At 36.3% G+C, this 23,661-nt stretch overlaps 1 protein-coding gene across 3 annotated transcripts; it reads right to left on the bottom strand.

The window, feature by feature from the left end:
* Window positions 1-23,143, bottom strand: LOC147391045 (F-box family protein). Of its 3 annotated transcripts, none has more exons than XR_015182614.1 (6): window positions 22,852-23,142; window positions 21,497-21,651; window positions 18,671-18,758; window positions 18,365-18,566; window positions 1,198-1,343; window positions 1-403 (listed from the first exon to the last, which is right to left on the bottom strand). XR_015182614.1 is itself a non-coding variant. In XM_086457777.1 (6 exons), the coding sequence occupies exons 1-6, from the start codon at window positions 23,034-23,036 to the stop codon at window positions 290-292; spliced, it is 894 nt and encodes a 297-aa protein (XP_086313903.1). In that variant the 5' UTR covers window positions 23,037-23,134; the 3' UTR covers window positions 1-289. The 3 variants fall into 3 exon arrangements, 2 of the variants coding, with proteins under 2 accessions (XP_086313903.1, XP_086313904.1); XM_086457777.1 differs by having other exon boundaries at window positions 18,361-18,566; window positions 22,852-23,134; XM_086457778.1 differs by lacking the exon at window positions 1,198-1,343 and having other exon boundaries at window positions 18,361-18,566; window positions 22,852-23,143.
* Between the last annotated feature and the right edge of the window lie 518 nt (window positions 23,144-23,661).

Here is a 23,661-nt window from a genome sequence, read left to right as displayed (position 1 = left end):
TGCCGGGTAAATCTCTCTTAATCTTATCATATAACTTTTTTTTTTCTTTTTAAATCCAACCTAGAAATATAAACAATTATGAAAGGATGGTGCACCAGATCGTGGCAATTACTTTCAATAGATTACAAAAGGTCATTGAGCAAGCAAGATGTCCCATCTTTTTTCCTTTATTTCTGATTTTATTACCATTTACAGTGACAATGATGATGGTGGTGTTGCCTACGATGACTTGTCCAAAGATGTACCTGGAAGGATCACCTGGACTCGTACAAAAGGCTTCTTGCTGCTGTCACCAATGTCTCGAATAGGCCCATAGCTTGGATATTGATTCTCCATCTGAATCACTATCGCTATCAGATGAGGAGATTGTTGATAACGAGTCTTCAAGCAAATACTCAACCACCTAGCCAACAAAAACCCACAATGATCACTCATTTAATTGTTCAAAATATTTGAGAAAATGTATGAAGAGATTAAATTCTTGAATATGGTACATGCAGAAAAGTATCATAGACGTATGGGAGTCTGAAACAAATGTAAATTGCCAAGCGTGCTTGATATGAAAGGTCACTAAAATGGGCTATAATTGGAAACCATGTATATTTGACACAGGTAAAGGGGCAGGAAACCATTAAATAAGTCCTAAGTGGAGAATTGCAATGTGAAATTCAACCAAAATGGATGATTGCGACTGTTCCAGCCAATTTCTTTGAATTCTACAAGGCAATCACAGAGAGCTGAATTTCATGTCGGACTGGAAAATCGTTCGTGTTTAGGAAAAAATGTAGGCGAGTTCATGGTTTTGGCACTACGTGAAAACTGGAAAATTCGACAGGCTAAGGCCCCCGAATTTTAGAACTGAATTTCGACAGCCTAGGGCTGTTGAAAATTTTTTTGTTCCCCAGATTCGATGTCTTAGAGCTATCTAATTTCTCTCATCCACCATTAATTTAATGGTTTCAGCCCGTCTAAAATAATAATAATTGACGCCTTGGTCATTCAAATATGGGTTTTTTTCAATTGTGTATTTTTTTCCGGTTGTTGTTGTGGGGTGATCAACTTACATCCTATGGGATAGTCACCAAGTTTCCAAGCATTGGAAACAATCATGAATCACCACATTTTACAACTACAATGACTAGAAAAATCAGTTAGAATTTGAAAACCAACTGAAAGAATGCTGCAATATCACAATACCTGTCGAGGTGATATGGGCTTGATTTGCTGATTCTCAAGCTTTAAACCATGGTGTACACTGGAACACTTCATATTACAGAGCCAAACTATTGACTTGCAATTCCCACAGTATCCTCTATTTGATGCAAATCTCCTAGATGAATTCCCTGAAAGAGGGAATCTATTTGAGTATTTTATTACAATTTAAGAGAATATCCATCCGATGATATTTCCAAAAAAATGGGCATTTATGGCATTACCTTTTTTTTTTCTAGGCAAGCGAGTTAGTGGTCAGTAATTAGTAGGTGAAGGCTGGTTTTGAACCCAAGTCTTGGTTTCAACACTCGGGATTTTAAACCAATTTAGCAATCTCAATTTGACATTAGTAATTAGTAGATGAACGCAGGTTTTGAATTTGATGCAGGACTGTGAATATTACCCTAGGATGATGAATCTAAGGTCAGACTTAATTACTATAAGCAATGTAAATATAAATCGTGTTTGCTCATACATTCATAGATATACAAGGGAATCCAAGCGATAATAAAAAAATCCTAAAGTTGGTCACAATCCAATAGTAATAGCAATTCAAGCACTAACAATAGGCTCCAATGGAAACAAGTCTTTCTCTAGCCTAGGGTTTCAATTAGATGCTCAAAATAAATTTCTATGCTCAATTTTAATGAAAAATAATCAAATAAGTAGTGCTGATTTTTCTGACAGCAAGTTTTAAAAAAAAAGGGTTGGAGAAGTTGTAGGCTAAAAATGGAAGGTGATTAAGTTTTGGGTGGTTGATAAGGTGGTTAGGAACGATGCGGGTTGAGTAGGGAATTGTTAGGTTGGGGTCTTATGAGTATTAGAGTTAGGTTTTAATGGATGAAGGGATTTCGATGGGGATTTGAGTTATAGAATGGATTGGCTAGGGTGGTTTATGGATGGTTTAAAAGGGTCAAAACAGAAAATTAAAAAAGAAAGTGAGAAAGGAGATGTTAAGAAAATTGTAAATACCTACCTCAATAGAGAAAAAGAATGTTACTTTGGATTCACTACAAAATGGCCTCACACCACACCCATTGTTGGGATGATCAAAGCTCAAATTCTATTTTTATTCATCATTAAAGAAAATTATTCCAATAAACATGTATTTATTATAATGTTCTCTACACCCTAAATCTAATCTCAACCATCCAACTATTATAATTGGATCCAATGGTTGTAAATATAACTTAAACAACTTAAATAAAACAAAATCAGAAATACCATCTACATCCCAATCCCGTAACTTTATTTCCCTTGGATTTTCAGTCTATGAAAACTCATTATAAAGTTACAAAATTGCCCCTAAACACCTATACTAACATCATAGGCTAATAAATCATGAAAACAATCTCAAATACTCATTCTAAACACTAAATAGACTCTCCCAAACATAAATTAAATAAAAACATGAAATATGATGACCCAATGAGAAGGATCCAACAGTACTCGTCCATAAACTTCACGTCTATATTTCATTCATCCACAATGAATCTGAGTGTCTTTTCCTCCTCTAGAACACTCTGAAGGGTATGCTAATGATGTCCTCTTCAACTCCCCTTGACTTGGATTCAGATAATAACCCTTTCTTTTACCATATTGAAAATGTTGTAATTTACAACACATTGCATTTTATATTTCAATAGCCAATTGCGATTTTGGAAACAACCCCCACTTTTTTTCTTTTAAATCCTTACCCAAATCCCTAACTAGAACCCTAATCTCCTTATTTTTATCTTGATGCAGGCCCGTGAACGTTACCCTCGGATGATAAATCTGAGATCAGACTAAATTAACACAAGCAATGCAAATATAAATCATTAGCTCATACATTTATGGATATGCAAGAGAATCCAAACGATAATATAAAAAAAAGTCCTAAGATTCGTCACATTCTCATCATAATAGCTATTCAAGTACTAACAATAGGTTTCAATGGAAGACAAGCCTTCCTTTAACCTAGGGTTTCAGTTAGATATTTAAAACAAATTTCTAGACTCAACTTTAATGCAAAAATAGTCAACTAAGTGGTGCTGATTTATAGGGGCAGCAAGTTTACAATGTTTAGAGAAATTGTAGGTTAAAAAAAATTAAAGGTGATTAGGGTTTTGGGTGATAAAGAATGATGTGGTTCAAATAGGGAAGAGTTAAGTCTGGTTTTTATGGGTATTGTGTTAGGTTTCAACGGAAAAGAGAATGTTGGTGGGATTTTGGTTTATAGAATGGATTAGGTAGGGTTTATGGGTGTTTTAGACGTTCAAAACAGAAATTTAATAGAGGAAGTGAGAAAAAAGATGTTAAGAAAAAAAATACCCACCTCAATTGAGAAATCGATAGAGAATATAAATGTTACCTTGGATTTACTCCAAAATAGCCTCACACCACACCATTAATGGGAATATCAAAGCTTCAATCTCAATGTTATTCATCGTTATAGAAAATTATAGCAAGAAACAAGAATTCATAATGTTCTCTAAATCCTAAATCTAATCTCAACCATCCAACTAAAATAAGGAGATCTAAAGGTGGCAAATAGAACTTAAATAAAACAAAAGCAGAAATACCATCTATGTCCCAGTCCTGTAACTTTATTTTTCTTGAATTTTCAACCTATGAAAACTCATTAAAAGAATCAATATAAAGTTAACAAATTGCCCCTAAACACCTACACTAACACCATAGGCTAATAAACATAAAAATAACCTCAAATACTCTTCTTAAACACTAAAATAGACTCATAAACAGAAACTAAATAAAAACATGAAATATGATGATCCAATAAGATTCCAACGGTGCTCGGCATAAATTTCACGTCCATACTTCATCCATCCACAATGAATTTAAGTGTCTTTTTCTCCTTTGGAGCACTCTGAAGGATATGCCTATGATGTCCCCATCAACTTCCCTCGACCAAAAAGAACTCACCTTTGGTGAGATAAAACTATGATACATTTCCAATATGTCTGGATCAATTCGTTGTAGTCTCTGTAATCCATGCGCTATCCGGATCGGGTCTGTTTCTCCACTTGACAAGGTATTTTTTATAACCTCCATATCTGGTGGAGACCACTTGGTAATTCAAGATATTCTCTATTTTTTCACTCATGGGAGGCAAAGTAGGTACTGCAAGTAAAGGCTGTGAAAACTGGGATGGTATATATTGTGGACCAGGCCAGGACTCAATGGCCAAATCAGTAGTAGGTCTAGCATGATCAGGTGAAATTGGAATTTTTGGGGATGATCAAGGATATAGCTTAGGTAAGGATTACTAGGTACAGTCGTTGGACCATGAAAATGAACTAAGTCCTCCACATTGAAGGTCTGACTAATCCTCATGTATGTCGGAATATCAATGTAATACGCATTGGGACAAAATCGTTTGAGTATTTTGAATGGGTCAGCACTATGGGTTTGACTTTTTCACAACTCCTTATGGGAATCGCTCAAGCCTCATGTGAACTATTACTGAATTACCTACTTGAAACTCTTTAAACCGACGATGTGCATCAACAGATAATTTATATTGTGCATTGCTCATAATAATTTTTTTCTAATCTTATAATGCAATTTATGAATGTGAGGTACAAAAGACTCTACTGACTCATAAGGCCTGCGATACTGTCATGGGTATAAAATCTATAGGCTTCCTAGGTTTATAACCATGTACTACTGCAAATGCAATCATGGCAATGGTCCTATTAATGGAACTATTATATGCAAACTTAGTTATGGACGGTAATGAATCCAATGATCTAACATGCTCTCCTACTAAACACCTCAATAAATTTTCTAGATTCCTATTGGCAACCTCAATTTGAGCATCTGTCTGTGGGTGGTAAGCCGATGAAAATTGGAGCCTAGGTGCCCATCATGTGCGACAATGCCTTCCAAAACTAACTCATGAATCTAGCATCCCGATCAGACACTATGGTCTTAGGCAACCCATGTAAATGAATTATATCCTCAAAGAAAATATTTGCTATGTTAGACACATCGAAGGTCTTGGAACAAGTAATGAAGTGAACCATTTTTTATAAACGATTCATTACCCTCAATATAGAATCAATCTTCCAAATAGTCTTTGGGAAGCCTAACACGAAATCCATGCCGATGTCTTGCCAGGAGAATGTGGCATTAGCAAAAGGGTATACAAACTCGTGTTTTGCCTTTTTTTGTTTTGTCAGCTGACATGTCCTGCATTGTGCAAGAATCTTAGTTACGTCTCGCTTGAGACATGTCTTGCACTGTTCAAACCTAGTCACTTCTACACTCATGGAATGTAGTAGTGCAACCTTGCGGCTTAGTGCATCCGCAGGTTTATTCTCAACTCCCAGTTTGTGCTTAAGTACAAATGTGTACTCTTGAAAGTACTCAACCCACTTAGCATGTCTTGGGTTTAATTTCCTTTGGGAGCTAAGGTATCTCAGAACCTCGTGATCTGAGAACAAAACGAATTCTTGCGGCAATAAATAATGTCTCCAATATCTCAAGGAATGGACTAGCGCGTAGAATTTTGTCATAGGTAGGGAGTATTTTTGTTTTGCATCATTTAATTTCTCGCTAAAGTATGCAATTGGGTGATTTTCCTGGCTCAAGACTCCACCAATATCTTACCCTGGAGCATAACAAACTACTTCAAAGACTTTAGAAAAGTCGGGGAGGAGCATGACAAGAGCTTTAGTCATCCTTGAGTTGATCTTCTTAAATGCCTTAGTTGTGACATTTGTCCATTTGAATTCCCTTTTGCATATGCAATATGTAATAGGAGACATAATGGAACTAAATCCTCTAATGAACCGCCTATAAAATGTAGCTAGACCAAGAAAGCTACGAACCTCATAAATTTTTTGTGGTTCATGTCATTCCACTATGGCGTTGACTTTCTCGGGATCTGCAGACAACCCGTCAGAGGAAACTATGAAACCTAAGAAGATAACTTGATTGGATATGAATGAACACTTCTTGTGGTTAGCATAGAGTTGTTCTTTCCTAAGAACACTTCCACTATGACTTTTGACTTTCTTGGGATTTGTAGACAACCTGTTAAAGGAAACTACAAAAACCTAAGAAGATAACTTGATTGGACATGAACAAACACTTCTTGTGGTTAGCATAGAGTTGTTCTTTCCTAAGAACACTGTAGACTTGTCTCAAGTAGTCTAGGTATTGTTACTGAGGATGGTTGTAAATCAAAATATCGTTAAAGTAAACTACCAGGAACTTACCTATAAAGGATTTCAATACATAAGTCATAACCTCAAAAAGGTACTCGTTAGTTAACCCAAAGGGAATGACTAACCACTCGTACAAGCCATCCTTCATTTTGAAGGCGATTTTCCACTCATCCCCTAGATGGATGCGAATTTGATGGTAGCCACTTTTAAAATCTATCTTTGAAAAGATAGTGGCATTTGCCATCAAATGCAACATATCGTCAAGTCTTGGTATTGAAAACCTATACTTGATAGTAATCTTGTTGATTGCCTTGCTATCCACACACTTTCGCCAAGAACTATCATTTTTAGGTGTGAGGAGGGCAATTATAGCACATGGGCTCATACTCTCTCTGATGAACCCTTTTTCTAGAAGCTTGTCAATTTGCTTCTTTAATTCTTCATGCTTAATAGGGTTCATTTTATAGTGTGGAAAATTTGGAAGAGTTGCTCTCGGGGACGAGATCAATTGCATGTTGAATAGCACGCATTGAGGGAAGCTCTTTTGGAAGATCATCAGGAAAGACATCCGGAAAATTTTTAAGCACGGTTTCACTTGTCTGGGAATCTCCATATTTGAGGCAGGAGAGACCTCTTTTGTGATTAATGCATAGATGATAGTCTCATCCTTCGTCTCTTTCTCAAACTCTTTTGCTTCTATGATGTGGAAAGACTTTGACTTTGGCCCTTGACTTACCTTTGTTCTGGTTGATTTTCTTTCTTTTCCAAGAGAGATTTGGGCGGCAAAGGGTAGAGTGTGATTTTCTTGCCCTCGTGGGTGAAATAGTATGAATTAGAACGACCAAAGATGGTTACATCATTGTTGTACAACCACGGTCTACCAAGAATGATATGACCTACATCTATGGGTACAACATCACACCACAAGATCTCTTTGTAAGATGAAAACTGAATGGGGACCTGACACCTCTGGAAAACTGGGATAAATGATATATCTACCCACGCGACCCTGTAAGGTTGGGGGTGGGGTACATGGGTTAAGCGTAAACGGGATATGGTATGAGTTGATACAACGTTTGTGTAACTCCCGTTATCTACAATGACTTTACAGTTCTTCTCCCCACACTTAGCATAAATATGGAAGATAAAAGTCTTGCGCCAGTCATCTGTTTTCTTCTCCTGTGCTAGGACACACCGACCTACTAAGACTCTTGAGCCTCATCAACATACGGAGCATGCCTAACACAACCCAAGTAACTATCAGGGTCATCATAACCCTCCTCGTCACTAGCACCAACCTCGGGATTATAAACTTCCTCATCCAGTCCAATCCTATCGCCTTCACCCTTTTATGTTTCATTTATCAACAATGTTTTATTGGGGTCTCTAAAGGGGAATAGGTATGCATGGTGTCCATAACCATGGTACTTGTAATATTTTTCTTTGTCATCCCCTCATTGACGCTCACCAACTATGGCGTTTCCTTTGTCATCTTTGACATTGGAAGTAGTAACTGTTTGATTCCTAGGTAGCGGATTTCCTAAGTTAAGTCTAGCTCCAAGAGTAATAGGTTGAAACTCTTGTCTATAAGAATCATATCGAATGATAACTTGCAGTTTCAAATATATGGCGTCCCACCAAACGCTAACACAAAACCCCATGTCAGATCTCGAGGCACAAGGTGGCGCCTCGAAATTTCAGCATGGTCTCCTCTGTTTATGTTAGCATTCCAAGGCGTTCAACCTGCACCTGATAAACGACATGTAATCCTACATATATACATAAAAAAAATATAATACTAGCAGACAGGGGCGGAGCCAGGATTTTCTTGTAGTGGGGGCAAACTATGATTAGTTGTATAGTTGAAGAACTTGAATGCAGGGAGGTGAGGGTGTGGGGGCAAAAATTAGAGGGAGATGAGGGTGTAGGGGCAAATGGGGAGAGAGGTGAGGGAGTGGGGACAAATGGGGCATGTAATTAGTTGAAAATATAAGGGTGTCTCAAAGTTCTGTAGCTTCGCCCCTGCTAGTAGAAGCCTATATACATCTAATAACGTACAATAGATCAGAGTGCGGAAGAAGAAATTTATATACGGGATTATACAAAAATTTCTCACTCTAACAAAAGTCCTAACGCTCGATAGAAAAACCCATAATACTCCTAGACGAATCTGACACCATTAGGGGTATAGCCCCAATACTCACCAAGTGACAGACTCTGGCTGTCTATCTGACCCAGCAGATGATTCTCACTCGTTTTCTACACCTGCCTCGCCAAGCTTCGAATCTGAAACTAAAAAAAAAGAGATAAGGAAAAGGTGAGTAAGAATGGTTATCCAGTAAGGAAGAAAACAATTTCTACCAATAACCTCTCCTAACATGAATGAATAAACGTACTGAATCATTTTAAAATAAGCAAAGTTTTACGGAAGAAATTACGATTAACTGGTACATATAGCTAGGGATGAGCAACTAAATGTTTTAAAACTCACATTACATCGATCAACAGTATTCACTATAATATTTTCTTTTTATACAAATCTAATTGACCAAATGGAAACATTAAACATGCATTTCATTTTACATATCAAAATAAGGCAACAGATATCCGACTCAGGCTGGCCATTTGACGTGACCGTAAACAATGGGTCTCTTTTCAATGTGTCAGAACGTTCAACTACTATACATTGTTAGTGATCACTGACTAATCATCTTCGTCTATACCTATCAAGCGTGTATGTGATTCCCAAATATACAAACCATTCGTATACGACCACCTTTACATTACAAGTTCACTGGTAAAGATAGAAAGGAATAAACCCGGATTCTAGTTGTGACGCCACTCTCATACGCATCCCATACCACGTATAAGCTTGGTGGTCCCTACCGTACATCCCAGGATAGTACACCACTCTGGATGATATGACGCACTATCCCTTCAAGTATTCACAGACTCTTTAACAACTCATAAAATAGCTACATATATATATATATATATATATATATATTATTTTCATTTGAAAACAAAAGAGAAATTAAGAATACACGATTGAGAATGGATATCCAGTTTCCTGCCATACAAGTGTGGCCACCTGGCCTAAAATAAATAACAGAACGGAAAAGTAAACAACGCCTCGAGCTAATAGAAAGTAAATAAACATGCAACCAATAACATTATCCCTGGATATCCGTTCACCAACCTATACACAACACAACAATGTAAAATGCAGACATCACCCATTGGATGTGACTCTTAACATTTTACCGTTTCATACCCTTTTTCCCTTTTTTTCAATTTTTACCATTTTCAATCTTTCAAACAAAATATCCATTTTCTGATATACATCAACTCAATTTGAGTTCATTGAATATTAAATCATTTTTCCAACTATGAAATTCATTTTTATCAATAACATTGAAAAAGTACCAAAACTTAGATCAAAACAGGGTCCGAACTATACACAGGACCCAACTGACGGAAATAACCTAGTGAGATATCCTACCCATGTATATTTTGTTATAAAATACAGTTAAACATATCAAACATGCAAGTTCTGGCGTGAATTTGAAATAACAAAAAGAATTCTATATTTTTGGAAATACACCACAAATTTTTAATAAAATCCTAAATGCAACTTTCATAAATCTACAGTTACTGATAGAGATTAAGAGTCCTTACAATCTCTAAGCGACAGAATTGAAACACATGCACGGAAATCGAGGTGATTTGCAAGGAAATCGAGAGGGTTCTAACTTCAAGACGGCTGATTTCGAATCTAACCAGGTGGTTTCGAAGATCTCGACGCCGTCGTCTTTTCTCCCTTCTGCGGCGGAGGACGGTTTAACCTCGAAACTGGTGAAATTCGAGGTCAAAGATTCGAAACCCCCATATATAAATACGACTGATTTTTGACAATACGGGATGAAAAAGAAAATGAAACGAAAAGATCTTAGGTAGGTTTTATAGAGAACGAGGCTGCGGATGTTTTTCCCTTCTACGTTGGAAGTCGACGGCGAGCCGTTCGAGATGATTCCGAGGTTGAAAATCAGAGAAAAATGATTTTTTTTTTTTAAACCATTGGTTGGTTTTAGACGACTTTGGAAAATGAATAGTGAAAAAAAATTAAAAAATTTATTTATATAAAGTCTTGGGACGAAATCGATATTTCGCCTATTGTTTCGATCGACAATAACTTGACCGTCCAGACTCCAAAAGTGACGAATGAATACTCTATTTCGCTTAATTTTTCGTTCCGGATCTAATGGTGTGGTCAATTTCTACAAATTCTATCTCTAACAAAAATTTACATTTTTGGCCTGATGTGACCCTAAAATTGACGTCGTTTCCATTTTTAACGATAATTCAACTTTCTGGACTTCAAAAATGACAAATATATAGTCCATGTTCAATCATTTTTTGTTACGGACCCAATAGTATGATCGAATCTTAAAAATTTTTGCTTTAGAAAAAAGTCATTATTTTAGCCTAATCCAACTCAATAATCGAGGATTTTATAATTTTTCTGTTCGGACTCGCATTTGAACATGCTTACAAGCTTAAGTATGTTTTTTGACCATTTTGAATCCAATGGTGAAGTCAGATTCCATTAAAAATGATTAAAAACATCCTAGAGTTTTACCCCTAAGTCCTACTTTTAGGATTTTCTCAAAATTCCACTATTTATTTTTCCTCAATATACGAATCGAAAACTCGGGATTTTACATTCTCCCCCCTAATAAAAATTATCCTCGAAATTGAAATCATACATTATCAAGATTTGTTATCATTCCACTAACACGACATGTATAATAAACAACACCTATTTTCGATTATCATCTATTCTTAGTCCCAAGTCAATCTCATTTATAACTCATAACCTTATGTCACCTATATTGCGTCAACCCAACACATTCATTTATTAATCACTCCAATTTAAACTTATACTCCAATTAATCCATTATTTGTATAACCCTAAGACAACAATCAACTCACATTATATCACTCCCCCACCAATATCTATCAACAACAATGCTATCACTTCCCCACCAAAACCTTATCACCCATCACATCTTCTCTATTCTTTATCTTTACTTCTCTCACCAATTACACCATCTATTATGTTTTACTCATAATTGCTATGAATATTACAGTCTTACCGCAAACACACCACTATCTTTATATTCAATTCAATATTACATTTTCCACTTAGGGTATGTTTGATTGCACATGGAAAATAGGGTGGAAAATCAATTTCCATGGAAAATGACATTTTTCAAGTGTTTGATTGCACATGGAAATGGAAATTCATTTTCCACCCCATTCAAAAAGTCCACTAAATCATGGATTTCACTTTCCCACCCATATGAGTAGGAAAATGAAATCCACCCATATTTTCCATTCTCAATTCTTCCCTACCACCACCACCATTACACTAACCTCGCCGTCGTCGTCATCGCCGTCGTCATCATCGCCGTCGCCGTCGGCTCCGTCTCCGACCACCTTCTCTCTCTCTCTTCTTCTCCATCCCTCACCTCCTCCGCCACCACCACCACCACCACGTTCTCCCCCCATCTTCCTCACTTACCTCTGTCGCCGTCGCCACCGCTACCGTCGTCGTCGCCACCGTCGCCGTCGCCACATCCTCCCCCCTCCCTCTTCCTCGTCATCTTCTTCTTCCTCTCCCTCTCCTCTCATCTTCTTCCTCCTTCTCCTCTTCTTCTTTTTTCTCATATTTTTTCCATGATTTTATCCAAGTGAAATCAAACAATGGAATTTGATTTTCCAACCCTACTTATTTTCCACAACTAATTTTCCATGGATTTCAAATTCCATGGAAAGTGACTTTCCATGCAATCAAACATACCCTTATTGTGATATTTTCGTAAAACCTCTATCATAACCTTTATAATTGAAAATCTTACTCGAGGGGATAAATCCTACATCACATCTTTTTACGCATCAACTCTAATTTGATATATATATAGGGTCAGGTTCAAACGACAACCATTTCAACACACATATAGACAACGTGTTTTGTCTTATATGGGCAAAAATGTTTGGAATGGGCTGATTTTTTGTGAGGATGATCTCTATGGTGAGGAGATCATCCTTGCCAAAAATCAGCTCATTATGAAACTTCTAGACCGTCCAATTTTTGTTGAAAAATTATAGACCGTCCAATTTTTGTAAATCAATTTTGATGGGGTTACAAGTTTTGGAATGGAATGATTTTTTGCCAGGATGATCACCTCATCACAGAGATCATCCTCACAAAAAATCAGCCCATTCCAAACATTTTTGCCCATATAAGACAAACACGTTGTCTATATGTGTGTAGCAATGTGTGTCGCAGGAACCCGACCCATATATATATATGTACTTCCCATTCTACCTTACATCAACCAACCCACACTTCTTCTTTAAACGCATCCAATAAATTGTCTTGAATGTAAAATCCTGAGTTTTCAATTCGTATATTGAGAATAAATAAATAGTGAAATTTTGAGAAAATCCTGAAAGTGGGACTTAGGGGTAAAACTCTAGGATGTTTCTGATCATTTTTAATAGAATCTGACCTCACCATTGGATTCAAAATGGTTGAAAAATATACTTTAGCCTGTAAGCATACTCAAATGCGAGTCCAAACAGAAAAGTTACAAAATTCTCGATTATCGAGTCAGATTAGGCTAAAATAATGACTTTTTGCTAAAATAAGAATTTTTAAGATTCGATCATACCATTGGGTTCGTAAAGAAAAATTATTGAACATGAACTATTTATTTGTCATTTTTGAAGTCCAGAAAGTCAAATTATTGTAAAAAACAGAAACGACGTCAATTTTAGAGTCACATCGGGCCAAAAATGTAAATTTTTGTTAGAGATAGAATTTATAGAAATTGACCACACTCTTAGATTCGGAACGAAAAATTAGGCAAAATAGAGTATTCATTCGTCACTTTTTGCGTCCGGACGGTCAAGTTCTTGTCTATCGAAACAATAGGCGAAATACCAATTTCATCCCAAGACTTTATATAAATAAATTTTTTAATTTTTTTTCCACTATTCATCTTCCAAAGTCGTCTAAAATCAGCCAACAGTTTTTTTTTTTTTAATCATTTTTCTCCGATTTTCAACCTCGTATTCATCGCAAACGGCTCGTCGTCGACTTCCGATGCAAAAGAGAGAAACGTCTGCAGCCTCATTCTCTACAAAACCCACTCAAGATCTTTTCGTTTCACTTTCTTTTTCACCCCATATCGTCAAAAATCAGCCATATTTATATACGGGGGTTTCGAAACTTTGACCTCAAATTTCACCAGTTTCGAGGTCAAACCGTCCTCCGCCGCAGAAGGGAGAAAAGACAACAGCGTCGAGATCTTCGAAACAACCGGATTAGATTCAAAAATCAGCCGTCTCGAAGTTCAAACCATCTCGATTTCCGTGCCGATCGCCTTGATTTTCGTGCACATATTTCAATTCCGTCGCTTAGAAATTATAAGGACTCTTAATCTCTATCAGTAACTATAGATTTATGAAAATTGTATTTAGGATTTTATTAAAAAAATTGGTGTGTTTCCAAAAATATAGAATTCTTTTTGTTATTTCAGATACACGCTAGAACTTGTATGTTTGATATGTTTAACTATATTTTATAACAAAACATACGTGGGTAGGATATCTCACTAGGTTATTTCCGTCAGTTGGGTCATGTGCACCGCTCGAACCCCGTTTTGATATAAGTTTTGGTACTTTTTCAATGTTATTGATAAAAATGAATTTCATAGTTAGAAAAATGATTTAATATTCAATGAACTCAAATTGAGTTGATGAATATCAGAAAGTGGATATTTTGTTTGAAAGATTGAAAACGGTAAAAGTTGAAAAAAGAAAAGAAAAAAGGGTATGAAACGGTAAAATGTCAGTCACACCCGAGGGGTGATGTCTGCATTTTACATTGTTGTGTTGTGTGTAGGTTAGTGAACAGATATCCAAGGATAATGTTACTGATTGCATTTTTATTTACTTTCTGTTAGCGCGAAGCGCTGTTTACTTTTCCGTTCTATTATTTATTTTAGATCGGGTGGCCACACTTGCATGGTAGGAAATTGGATATCCATTCTCAATCTTGTATTGTTAATTTCTCTTTTGTTTTCAAATGAATATATATATATATATTTTGTGAGCTGTGAAAGAGTCTATGAATGCCTGAAGGGATAATGCGTCATATCATCTGGAGTGGTGTACTATCCTAAGATGTACGGTAGGGACCACCAAGCTCATACGTGGTATGGGACGCGTATGAGAGTGGCGTCACAACTGAAATCCGAGTTTATTCCTTTCTATCTTTACCAATGAACTTGTAATGTAAAGGTGGGAATCACATGCATGCCTGATAGGCATATACGAAGATGATTAGTCAGTGATCACTAACAATTTATAGATGTTGAACGTTCTGACACATCGAAAAGAGACTTATTGCTTACGGTCACGTCAAACGGCTAGCCTGAGCCGGATAAATGATCCCGCAAGTGTGGTAAATAGCGATTAGCCACAAAATCAGGAACTAATACTTTATTGTGAAACATCATGTCCCGACTAGGAGCGATCCAGTCGTGAATCCCAACTCTCTAATTCCACTACTCCATCATTGTGTATTATGTATCTGTTGCCTTATTTTGATATATAAAATAAAATGCATGTTTAATGTTTCCATTTGGTCAATTAGATTTGTATAAAAAGAAAATGTTATAGTGAGTACTGCTGATCGATGTAATGTGAGTTTTAAAACGTTTAGTTACTCCTCCCTGGCTATATGTACTAATTAATTGTAGTTTCTTCTATAAAACTTTGCTTAGTTTAAAATGATTCAGTACGTTTATTCATTCATATTAGGAGAAGTTATTGGTAGAAATTGTTTTCTTCCTTACTGGGTAACCATTGTTACTCACCCTTTCCTTATATATTTTTTAGTTTCAGATCCGAAACTTGGCAAAGCAGGTGTAGAAAACGAGTGAGAATCATCTGGTGGGTCAGATAGACAGTCAGAATCCATCACTTGGTAAGTATTGGGACTATACCCCTAATAGTGTCAGATTCGTCTAGGAGTATTATGGGTTTTTTTTATCAAGCGTTAGGACTTTTGTTATAGTGAGGAAATAGTTGTATAATTCTGTATTTTATTATCCTTCGCACTCTGATTTATCGTACGTTATTAGATGTATGTAGGCTTCCGCTATTGTGATATTTTATATGTATATATGCAGGATTGTATGTCGTTTATCAGGTGTAGGTTAACCGCCTTGGAATGCTAACATAAATAGAGGAGACCATGCCGAAATTTCGAGGCGCCACCTTGTGCCTCGAGATCTGACATGGGGCTTTGTGTTAGCATTTGGCGGGGCACCACAAAATACCTCTCTAACTCTGGCACCATCTAATAGGCGTGATCTAAGAAACTAACGTCGTAGGGAATGAGCTCTTTCTGGAGCTCAGGATGTAAGCCCATCCTAAATCTAAAGAGGATCACATGGGGATTTTTATTGACATCGCATCGCATTATGTACTCATCAAATTTTGCGAGGTATTCATTAGCAGTCATAGATTCCTGATGAAAGGTTTGCCATTGGTCTAAGAAGTCTAACTTGATAGGACAGGGGAAGGTATTTCTCCTTGAACTTCTCTTTCATCTCAACCCAATTGACAATGGGATACTTATCAGCTATCTCAATTCTACATTCAACATTAGTCCAATAGAGTTTGGCTTGGCCCACTAATTTCATCTTGGCAAACCTCACTTTACGACATTCAAACATCTCATGCTAGTAAAAAAAATGGTCCATGTCTGATAATCAGTCAAGAAAGGCCTATGTCAAGTCGTCCGTCAAAGTTTGGGATCTCAACCTTGACGTTATACATAACACTATCATCGGGATCATATGGATCTCAAACCTCAACACGTAGTGGTGTAGGTAATCTACCTCGTCCTCCACCTTGACCTCAACCTAAACCTCTTCCTTGACCTCCAATATGGAACTCAGTGTCATTAACAGCATCAGGGTTGATCTTTAAGGCAGACTCCAAAGCAGTCAAGAGAGCATTGATCTCGGTGGTATTTTGAGCCACACGATCTGAAAGGACAGCTACTTCTCCGATAAGCTTAGCGAGATCCATCTCAGGCTGGTCACCCTTAACACTACAAGTGGACATATGTGCAACCTAAGACTCGATGTTGTCCTTAAACTTAATGCAATGTACAAAATAATTTATATGAATCTTATTTTAGTAGTGTGATGATAAAACCCTAAGCTAAACCTAGGCTCTGATACCAAAGTTGATGCAGGACCATGAATGTTACCCTTGGATGATGAATTTGATATCAAACTTAATTATTATAAGCAATGTAAACATAAATCGTAAGCTCATACATTCAAAGATATGTAAGAGAATCCGAACAATAATAAAAAGCAGTCCTAAGATAGATCACAATTCCACAGTAATAGCAATTCAAGTACTAACAATAGGTTCCAATGTAAGACAAGTCTTTCTCTAGCCTAAGATTTCAACTAGATGCTCAAAATAGATTTCTAAGTTCAATTTCAATGCAAGAATAACAAAAAAAAAAAGTAGTGATTTTTTGGATAACAAGTTTAAAAAAAGGTTTGGAGAAGTTGTAGGCTATAAATGGAAGGTGATTAGGTTTTGGGTGGTTGTTAAGGTAGTCTGGAACGATGCAGTTTGAATAGGAAAGTGTTAGGTTGGGATTTTATGGGTATTAGGGTTAGGTTTCAATGGATGAAGGGATTTCCATGGGGTTTTGAGTTATAGAATGGATTGGCTAGGTTTTATAGATGGTTTAAAAGGGTCAAAACAAGAAAAGTAAAAAAGAAAGTGAAAAAGATGTTAAGAAAACTGTAAATACCTACCTCGTTAGAGAAAATGAATATTATCTTGGACTCACTCCAAAATGGCCTCATACCACACCCATTGTGGGGAAGATCAAAGCTCAAACTCTATTTTTATTCATCATTAAAGAAAATTACAGTGATATAAGAATGTATTTATAATGTTCTTTAAACCCTAAATCTAATCTCCACCATCCAACTGATATAATAAGATCTAATGATTGTAAATAAAACTTAAACAACTTAAATAAAACTAAATCAGAAATACAATCTATGTCCCAATTCTATAATTTATTTCCCTTGAATTTCCATCTATGAAAACTCATTAAAAAATCATCATAAAGTTACCAAATTACCCCAAAACACTTGTACCACCATAGGCTAATAAAACATGAAAACAATTGCAAATACTCATCCTAAACACTAAAACAGACTCTCCTAGACATAAATTAAATCAAAACATGAAATATGATGATCCAATTTGAAGGATCCAACAGCGCTCATCCATAAACTTTAAGTCCATACTCCGTCCATCCACAATGAATATGAGTGTCTTTTCCTCCTTTGGAACACTCTAAAGGGTATGTTCGTGATGTCCTCATTAGAATGGTATGTTTGTGATGTCCTCATTAGAACCCATGTTGTGGCACCAAGACTCAAGAATTTAAGCACCTATTTACAACATCACTTGTCACATCTTTATTCCCCTAATGTTGATCCTAGCCACCCAACATATTATCAAGGCAGGGTTTCAATTCCCCCAAAATAATAATAATAATAATAAATAACAAAAAAATTAATTAATTAATCAAGTAGCTTTTTCTCTATACATAAACAGGTAGGGGGGGGGGGGGGCGCCTCTCTCTCCCCAATGCTTTGATGACTTTCTGAAAAGAAGAATTAGAAATGTTTGCAGATAAAGATTGACAAGGAAAGAAGAAATTATAAAATAAAATAAAAAACTAGCAAGTTTCAATGCTCTCTAAGTAATGCCACCAACTTTGAAGAAATATGCGTGTTTTCCCCTTTAATATAAGGTGTTAGTTCAGATATAAAGCATTGGACAAGCCTACCTACATATGCTCCTTTAAATGCCTCTCTCCAGTCATCAATGCTTGTCTGATCTAAGCTTTCTTTTTTCTGATATAAAACTCTGTTCAATTTATCGGCTGGTTTATCAATCTGCCCGTTAGTTTTAGAACAACTACCAGAACTTCCAAAGAAAATATCATATTGCAACTGCCACAGCTTATTGTCATTTGCCGCTGCATTCCACAACCTTTTGAGAGAATTCACTAAGTTAATAATAATTCAAAATAAAAAGAGCATGAAGGCCACATAATGTATTTTAGACGGAGAAATGAACAAAAAAAGAAAAATTACCAGCACACTGAACCAGCACGAACCAAAGAACGCATATCCAGGAAACTGAAGACATGGACAATAACATCCTGGGGAAGTTGTGCAGAATCTGAAAAATAGGAACATTAGTGGTTAAATAAGCAAACTAAATCACTCAATGTAAAAGTAGATCGGCTTTTTTCCTCTCTTAAAGAAATTGAATAATTCACTAGTATCGTTCATAACATTTTAAGAAAACAGATTATATGAATCCCCTCAATCATCGAGTTGGAATAAAGTTTAAACCATGCTTATGAAATCAAAGCAATTTATAAATGCTCACACGGATGGTTCAAAACAGCACAGAAATCTGCAATATGGTCTTCCAAATAGTACATAATTCGGGAATTAATTAATGCCATCCAATAAAACGGTAGCCAATTATTGCAGTGGTTACCTATAAAAAAAAAGTCTAAGGGTACTGACTAGGATTATTCTAATTATTGGGTCAGTATTACATGGAGGTGGACGGTTGGAGTAGATGTATGACAAAGGTGGCAGTTCCAAAGGGACCCATACATTTCAGCACCTCAACATATCCTACTTGACAACTCTCAGCCCCATGCATTCTGCGACACAGCAAAAAGAGGCCTGCTTGTTTTAGTCTATTATTGTCATGCCCCAAAATCTCAAGTCTTGAGGTTTGGGGCGAGGTCGAGCATCCATAATGTGGAACGTAACCAATGAGGAGAATTACTACAATTTTTTTTTTCCAGTGGCGAAATCTTCCCAATCAAGGAGAATTGATGAGGACATCAAATCTTAAAGAATAGATTTTAATTTTTTATTTAAATTTCTGTTTGAAGGCTTTATTTTAGTGTATAGGATGAGTATTTGAGGTTATTTTCATGTTTTATTAGCCTATGGTGTTAATATAAGTGTTTAGGGGCAATTTGATAACTTTATATTAATTCTTTAATGAGTTTTCACAGACTGAAAATTCAAGAAAAATAAAATTATAGGATTGGGATATAAATGGTATTTTTGCTTGTGTTTTAGATGAGTTGCTTTAAGTTTATTTACAACCATTGGATCTCCTTATTTTAGTTGGATGGTTGAGATTAAATTTAGGGTTTAGAGAAACATTATAAGTACTTGATTCTTGTTATAATTTTCTTCAATGATGAATAAAATTGAGATTGAAGCTTTGTTATTCCCATTAGTGGTGTGGTGTGATGCCATTTTGGAGTGAGGCCAATCTCTTTCTTCTTCTAATCTTTATTTATTTTTATTTTTATTTTTATTTTTTTCATTCTTTTAATTTTCTTGATTTTCTTGAAATCTTGAATTCTTGAATCCATCAAGAATGATGTTTTTGATTTTCTTTTAATCCTTTATTCCTAATTTTTCTTGATTCTTGAAACCTATAAACAGCATTTTGTGTTACCTTTTAATCATACTCCACTTTCTTTAACCCTTACTTCATCCTTAACCCCATCCCCGACCAAATACCCTAAATCCCCTATTTTTCCAAAATCAAATTTCATTTTTATTGTCGCCCAAATCCTTAACCCAATCCTCAACCAGATTACTCAAAATCCCCTATTTTGCCAAAATCAAATTCCATTTTCTTATCCCCTCATCATCCTGCATCAATCCCCCAGTCATGTTGCCAAGTCAATGTAGTGTCAGATTTTGGGGCATGACAATTATTTATTTATTTATTTATTTCAGAGGGTGGGTGAGTGGGTCGATGGGTGGTCGGGGAGGGGGAAAAACTGCAATTTGTAAGAGAAAAGTACAATACATGGTAAGGTATAAGCAGAATGAAGAAACGACAACATCCATGTGGCCAATCCAGAGGATTGTCTATTTAGTGGTTCATACATACGAACTATCAAGTGTCGGGTATGGTGTCCTAGTAGTGTTGTCAAGGTTAGCGCCGCAGGAGCGCCTCAAGCCGGGGTGGACTGAAGACGTCTTATTAAATATGAGGCAGGGCAATGTAAGTGAGGCATACCAAGGCGCACACCTTGACTGTGCCTCAGTCAAGGTGCAAGGCGCACGCCTCACTTAAAATTGAATAAAATAAAAATACATTTTTTACCATTAAAAATATTTAGTTTTACATTGTCATTTGTATTTGGCCCGAGCCCATTAGGGTTGGGATAGGGATCAACTTACGCCCACTAGGGGTATAGTGTTGACCTAAGGTACAAGTTGTCTCTTTAGGGATAGGTTAGGGCTCATCCAAGCCCAGACCGGACCCGATCATTGACAATCCTAATTGTTGTTATGTTGTAGCAGCAACGACACATGTTGTTAGCTAGCTTATACTAATCTTTTCTTGTTCTTCCTCTCTAATTTTTCTGCTACTACCAAACCTTCTTCCTTTTTAATTATTGAATGAATATCATATGTATAAAACTCATGTTTATAATGTTATAATTATAATTAAATATCTAAAACATATCTTTCACTCTCTCTTTTCCTTGAATTTTATTATTATTTTAAAATTTTATTATGCCTTGTTTTACTCAGGCATGCGCCTTTCGCTCTTAACTACTGTCCTAGTAGGCTCATAGAGGGATTCAAGAGCCTAGACTCTTAGCGGAGGAGCACATGTAAGACTACAATTTCCACTTTTTGGATGGGCTATAGCACAAAGGAATCCAAAATTCAAACTAAATGAACAACTTGGTGGGTTCATGCAAAATAGCTGTGGTGACCATCCGAAAGAAAGCAACTAATCAGAAAGCTGACGGTTTCCTCTGTGAGCAGATTTTTGGCTTGTGGCCCATCCAAAAGGAATTCTATCTGTTGGACATTCCAAATCAGTATTCTCTAGGATAAAGTGAACTACTCTACCTTCTTTGTCTTTATGGGATTTGCAACGTCTCTTATGTGCAACTACTGCATGCTTGAACTCTGTAACAGCCAATGCTCTCTTTTGCTTGGGCAATGCTACCTCTGCTGCTTGTAGGAGAAAGTTAGCTGCTGATATCGCATGCCGTGTATGCACTCTGTAGCATCCCAACATTCACAATGTAAGGAAATTTAATTCATGCAAGTATTGCTTAAAATATAAAAACAATGAGGGGATACTAGAATTAGGATGGATGGATGATAAAAGACCAATGGGGAACATCAATTGTACTAAGACTGATGAGAGAGATTTAAAATATGTACTACATCTATCAACCAACCTAATTTTTGTGTATTGGTGGAGAATGAAACTGGGGTATGTTTAGATTCACCAAGCTCTTTAGATGATGGTGGAGTTTTAATAGGGAATGATAGCACGGGCGGTATGGATGATGAAAGGATGTCTAACTAGGTGAGGTGCCAAGATCAGTCAAAAGACAACATTACGAAGAAAAGTTGGAATGTCATAAAATTATAGTCTCAAGATTCAGCAACAGTTTTTTGGAAAATTTGAAGAATATATATTAAATTGGTGCAAGTGTAAAGGTGGGATTTGATCTTAGGTTTGTGGTATTGCTACACACAGAATGGGTGGAAGGAATGCATATTTCCTTAAAGCTAAACCTATTTCAGATTAAAAAACAAAACTTCAAATCATTGTTCTTTTCTTTTTTCTTTTTATTATTATTACATTTTTTTTTTTTTTTTTTTTGGGGGGGGTGGGGGGTTGTTTATTTCGGAACGAAAAACGAATTTCTGATTCACAAGTGAGAGGAAGGCTAGAAATCACTTGGATGGAGATAGTAAGAAAATATCTAAAAGAAACAAGTTCAGACTCTTGACATATGGGTCTAGATAGAGTAGTTGATTACGAAATAAAAGTCATGTCACCAACCACAACAATTGAGAGAAGATGTGACGACGAAGACAATGATAGCTACCAAATTCTCCAATATCATACAAATTGCAAACAGAACTAGAAAATTAATTTGATCAATCCAACCTTATATTAATAAATAAAAAAAATGTGATGGATCGTTATCGACACAAGTCGAACCAAAATTGAGATCAAGATAATTATGATCCAAAATTTAAAATTTACAGATAATTAGTTCAATTTAGGGTTCATTTCTTTAATAATGTACAATTAAACTGAAAAATGAACCAAACCCACATAAAATTGAGAAATAAAGAGCTAACCCAATATCAAAGATCCGATTTTTCCAATTACCCAGATCAAAATAACAACGGAGAAACTAATACAAAGAGGAATTATGAAGAAAAAACAAAGAACTCACTCGGGAAGAAGGCGAAAAGCAGCGAGAGTGTCCTGAAACAAGAAGGATTGGAGGTTCTTGGGAACCTTAGTGTATGAACCTCTCAAGATGAAGCTGAGTTCGTTGCAGGCAGATGGATAATCGTAGACTCGAGATAGGGATTCTCTCAATCCTAACTTTTGGTATCTCTCCAAAATTGTAGACATTTTTGAGATGGGGGCATCGTCACCCGTCCAAATAGAAATTGAAGATCGGAGTCATGGCTAAAACCTATTTGCTGTTTCTGTTGAATCAGTGAATTGGGTTACTGAAGTTTTACTGTTAGTTGATTACTTGAGCGAGTCAACTCGGTTACGAATCAGTAATCGAGTTGACTCGCCCAAGTCATCTCTACTTACAAAAGCTCTTCGAAAAAGGCAACATGGACACCAAATTATCCCCACCCCCACCCCACTCTGAGGCGCTCTGAAAATAGGCACTTTGAAATGCTGATGGTTAGAGTAACCCACTTACCCTTGAAATTGAAAATAGGCACTCCAAATGCATGTTTTCGTCTTGTTTTTCAATTAGGGTATGTTTGATTGCATGGAAAGTGACTTTCCATGAAATTTGAAATCCATGAAAAAATAGTGGTGAAAAATAAGTAGGGTTGGAAAATCAAATTTCATTATTTGATTTTACTTGGATAAAATCATAATAAAAATATGAGAAAAAAAAAAAGAGAAGATGAGGGGGAAGAGAGAGAGGGAGGGGGAGGATGTGACGGCGGTGGCGACGACGGCAATGGTGGCGGTGGAGGTAAGTGAAGAAGAAGAAGGGAGAACGTAATGG

This window comes from Akebia trifoliata, chromosome 11 (assembly GCF_017979445.1).
Source record: "Akebia trifoliata isolate Shusen 1 chromosome 11, ASM1797944v1, whole genome shotgun sequence".
In the NCBI taxonomy this organism is placed as follows: domain Eukaryota; kingdom Viridiplantae; phylum Streptophyta; class Magnoliopsida; order Ranunculales; family Lardizabalaceae; genus Akebia; species Akebia trifoliata.
This window is presented reverse-complemented; position numbering and strand designations above follow the sequence as displayed.